This window comes from Tribolium madens, unplaced genomic scaffold (assembly GCF_015345945.1).
Source record: "Tribolium madens isolate multiple individuals breed KSU strain unplaced genomic scaffold, Tmad_KSU_1.1 Scaffold_11;HRSCAF=98;Tcas5.2_LG3b, whole genome shotgun sequence".
Classification (NCBI taxonomy): Eukaryota; Metazoa; Arthropoda; class Insecta; order Coleoptera; family Tenebrionidae; genus Tribolium; species Tribolium madens.
The window spans coordinates 7,894,314-7,898,977 of record NW_025400975.1 but is presented as its reverse complement, the minus strand read 5'-3'; the positions used below and the strand labels follow the sequence as shown (position 1 = coordinate 7,898,977).

The 4,664-nt window shown below is 30.3% G+C and overlaps 1 protein-coding gene across 3 annotated transcripts in view; it reads right to left on the bottom strand.

The window, feature by feature from the left end:
* The window catches only part of LOC123009466 (glutamate receptor ionotropic, NMDA 2B), a 127,336-nt gene that overhangs the window by 106,826 nt on the left and 15,846 nt on the right, over positions 1-4,664 (bottom strand). The window contains exon 1 of one of the 3 annotated variants that reach the window (XM_044406013.1): positions 2,869-3,150. The exons of the other annotated variants lie outside the window; for them this stretch is intronic. Within the exon in view, the coding sequence (XP_044261948.1) occupies positions 2,869-3,139 (271 nt within the window). The 5' untranslated portion in view covers positions 3,140-3,150. Of the gene's footprint in view, positions 1-2,868; positions 3,151-4,664 lie in introns of those variants that run through there. 3 annotated transcript variants of the gene reach the window in all.

Sequence of the window (4,664 nt, the reverse complement as noted above, 5' to 3'; positions counted from 1 at the left end):
TTTTTCGGCTTATTTTTGACGAAGTTTTGTGCTTTTGATTGAAAAATCTGCTAAACCGTTTGGAAAAACAACCAGATGATTTTTCGGCTCAAAAACATGCTTAAACTCTCCAAAGAAGCATAAATAATTTTAGTTTCGTGATAGTTTATTAATTTTTTACCTTATTTTCGACGAAAATTTTCAAAACAATTTGCGATTCTGACTAAAAAACGTCCTAAAACGGAAAAATGGTATTATTTTTGAACAAAATTTTTAGCACAATCTAAAAAAGTATAAATAACTCCATTTTTGATTAAATTTAGTGATTTGTGACGAAATAATTTTGTAAATTTTTAATTGAATAACGCTCAAAAAATCATAAAAGTGTCATCAAAATTTGGTAATTTTTCAATATGTTTTAACAAAATCTTACAAAAAAACGTGATGTAAACAAGCAAAATTCATTATTTTTCACTTAATTTGGTGACTTTTCGCTATATTTGTGTTTAAATATTTCGAGATAATTCCGTCTCTTATTGAAAAATATGGTGTTAATATGGAAAACCGTTTTCGAAAAGTCGATGAACTAGCTTCAAAATTACACCTAGTAAACAAGAAAAAAAATCTTTTAAATGAGAATGTTAATTTTCGGGACAGCATAATGTGGACTTTTTCATATTGTGTCGTTAGAATTCCATTTATAAATGCTTTGTTAAACTTAAAATATTTTTATAAAGCAAACTCTCCAAAGAAGCAAAAAAATTTTCATCTCGCTGGGACACCCTGTATTTCAAACTGGTTCAAGTAAAAGGAGGTCGGAACGACTATTCTAAGTATTGTTGTGGAAAGTAACCATTGAAAAGGAATTTCCACTAACATCACTTAGTGGTAAGCAATGAAAGAGTTAAGAATACTTGACCGGGGAAAGCAAGCGTTTTCCTCATTATACCTACCAAGAATAGATTTCTTTACAGTAAGGGACAAAGTGAACTTACATTGTTCACTTTTAAATTCCAATTTATGTTTTAAACAAAGAGCTTACATCTTAGTAAATATTTGTAACACAAAAGTTTCAATAATTTTCAGTCATGTTTCATGCAGGCCCGCACCCAAGGGGGGGATTAGGGGGTTCAAACCCCGCCCCCGAAATGCTAACCACTTTGTTATAAGTGTTATAAATGTTAAAAATTTATTTAATTTTTTTGTTGTTTTAATAGTAATTTTTAATTTTTGTGAATTAATTTTTCATTTGTTAATTATACAGTGTGTGATAACAGAATATTCAATTTTAAGACAAAAGTTTCTTATAAACATGTTTCGAAAAATGCTATGAAACGGAGCTACACCCCCTAAAAGAAGGTGCATTTTTTAAGGGTTTTTCCTAGTATTTCAAAATAAATAAAATTACAAAATTTTGTACAGCTGATAAACTTTATATGTACACTTAAACAAATACCAAATAACAACTTTTTTTTATCAGGAGTGTCCTAATTGGTAAAACAAATTTGATTTTTAATTTTTATGCTATTTTTAAACCGATTTTTATTAAAAATCCATAAATTGTATCGGAAAAACGCAAAAGACCTTTTTCATGCAATACTATAAAATTTTGTTGCTGAAAGTGGAAAGAAACCACGGGCAAAATATGTAGAGCACTTTTTATCCTAAACCCATCCAGTTTAGGAAGCCCCTAAGCCCCTAATTAAAAATTTCAAATTTTATCTTACTCTCGTTTAGGTGTATAAAAGTTATCATCTGTATCAAATTTTGAAATTTTTTTCTAAAATGATTTCGGAAATATTGGAAAAAACCTATTAAAAGAAGCACCCCTTGCATAGCTAATTAATATAAATTAAAGTAATATAAAAAATGTGATCGTATTTTCAGAACGAAATTTTGTTTTGTTTTTGAGTTATGCGATTTTTTTTGTCAAAATTACAATTTATGTGAATAAATTTTTTGAAAAAATTAAATATAAAGCAGATAGTTGCAATTCTTAGAGTATAGTTTTTATAAAAAAAATGATTTTATACTGGGTTGCCATTTAAAAAAATATTTTTTTGTAGAACTCAAAAACAAAAGGAAATTTCGAAAAATTTTATTCTTGTTAAATCATCACATTTTTATGGTACTTTATCACTCATCAATTAGTTTTTCCAAAAAAATAAATAGTTTAAGGAAAAAACGTTTGGTTCCATACTTTTTATTCACCTGGTATACCAATGTCCTATATAATTTTATTATTTAAAGGTCACTGGACTTTTTCATCTCGCTGGGACACCCTGTATTTTAATGTAGTTATAAAACTAGCGCAACTATAAACAGAGTTATTGAATTTTTAATGCATGTTCAATAACTTGTTACATTTTAACTACCTGATTCTTTTTTCAAAAAAATAAATAGTTTAAACAAAACATACTTTTTATTCACCTGGTATGTATGTTCATAGAAAATTTTTGTCTTAGAAATAAATATAAATTTCCTATTTAAATTTGTAACAATATAAACGTAACATCCTGTTTAGTTTATAAGTATTAAAAATTTATTTTGTTTTTTGTTACTTTTATGAGTTAATTTGCATTTTTTATGTTTAATTAGGACCTCTTATTTCAATTTAAAATAAAACGTGTACTTAGAGATGAGCAATGCTTTTTTTTTCGTGGTTACGGCCCTGTGTTTCATGCAACAGGGTGCAAGTGCATGCAGTGTCCATTGCTCGATTGAAATAAAAATTAGAATAAAAAGAGTTTATTATTGAAAACACGAAAAATTCGTTATGTTTGCTAAATTGAATTTTTTTATTTGTTGCTGAGTGTCCTTAACGAAATTCGAAAGTGTTTTCTTCGTGTCAAAAAAGCGGAAATTAGAACGATTAAAAGGGTAATTAACCTGTTGGACTAGGCGTAAGAGTAATGAGAACATAGTGGACGTTTTTCGGGGTGAAATTATACTTCTTGAGCCAATTTAAGCGCTGTCCCCTAGATCGATGTAGTCCAGAGACCGCATTGTTGATGGCCCTGGTGTATTCCCGAACCCCGAAATTCGTATAGGGCAAAATGAGTCCGACATTAAGCGAATCCTTATGATCCTGGAAATTCTGGTACGAGTGTACGAGACTCATAAAGAAAATCAGGAACAGCAGCAATATGGCGCGCAACATTCTGGATCACTTTTTTCGCACATTCATTGCAAGTTTTTCGCGCATGAAATGCATCCGCGGTTCTTCATTACCACTCGAAATAACAATAGTTTTAAGAGATGCAAATACACACGAGTTGCAACACGCACGGGGACGGACGCAGCCACCGCCCAGCTGACTGCTCTCACTAACAAGGACGATTATATTAAAGGATAATGATGAGGAAAAGGATGTGGTGATATTTTATTTAAGGGCGCAGGCGTTGTTGCTACGACGACGGCCCGTCAGCATCCACATCTACCCTTCAAAACTACAAGGATGTGACGAGGACGATGTTGCACTCCATGTGTTTCCGATGGTGACCAGAAAAAAGCACACAAACATCACAGAAAAAAAGCTCACATGATATAAGGATCACAAAGAAAAAAGCCCACGTAGAATAAAACTCACACGGAAAAAAGCTCTTCCTATTTAGTTATATTAAATTACTCTCAGGTTTTCTGTTTTTTCGATTTTTTTTTCTTTCTCCAATATTTCTGACCTACATTCTTCTAATTTTAATAGTCCGGTCAAATTAGTCATAAAAATAGTGGTCAAATAACGAAAATTCCGACAGAGCTAAATTTTGGTGGAGACCTTGGGTATACCATTAGAAATAAAGTGTCAAAAGTCCCCATCGATCCCATGTGTGCTAAAAAAGTTATTCGGGGTCAAAGGTCAATATTTGAAGTTTTTTAGATTTTCTTCGAAAACGGCAAGTTTTATCAAAAAAGTAGCTCAGACGAAAATTATAGATCTTAAAATTATCTACAAAATGGTCTTTATACTTTTTTTGCAAGAATCACCATTCCTGAGATATCGCGATTTTAAAAGTTGAAGGAGTAACGTTCTACATCATATGCACATACAGAGTGCGCCAGAACTCGCGCCCCAAAGACAAATGCCATGTAGGGTAAGGTACCAGGAACATAAAAACAAATTTAAAAAAATTCTATCTATAAAAATTTCGAAGTTATGAGAGTTTAAATTTTGCACTTTGACTCTTATTGATTTCTGTAGGATAAATAATTTTCCACGTTTTTTTGCTACAGGCTATTAGAAAAGGAAACAAAGAAGCTGTATCCTAAGTTGTAACTCTGTTTAATGTTATTTGTAGCTTTTATTGACAAAATTTTTGTACCTTTATCAAATAATTATAAAAAAACATATACAAGGTCATCAGTATTATTAAATAGACATAAAAAAATGACAAATGTCAAAAAATAAATGTCAAAATTTTTTGACAGAGAATTTTTTAAACATTTTTTCAGTACTCTGGGGACTACCCAATTACTCCCTTTCAAGGAAATGCGCGATTTTTTGAACAGCCTGTATGTATTACCAAATAAATTCTTTTTAATTCTAATGGAATCGAGATATTTATAAGTTTAATGAAGTAGAAGAAAAATTTCAAGTAAAATAAGATACCAGGAACATAAAAAAAATGTTTAAAAAATTCTATCTGTCAAAAACATTTGACATTTGTTTTTTGACATTTGACTATTTT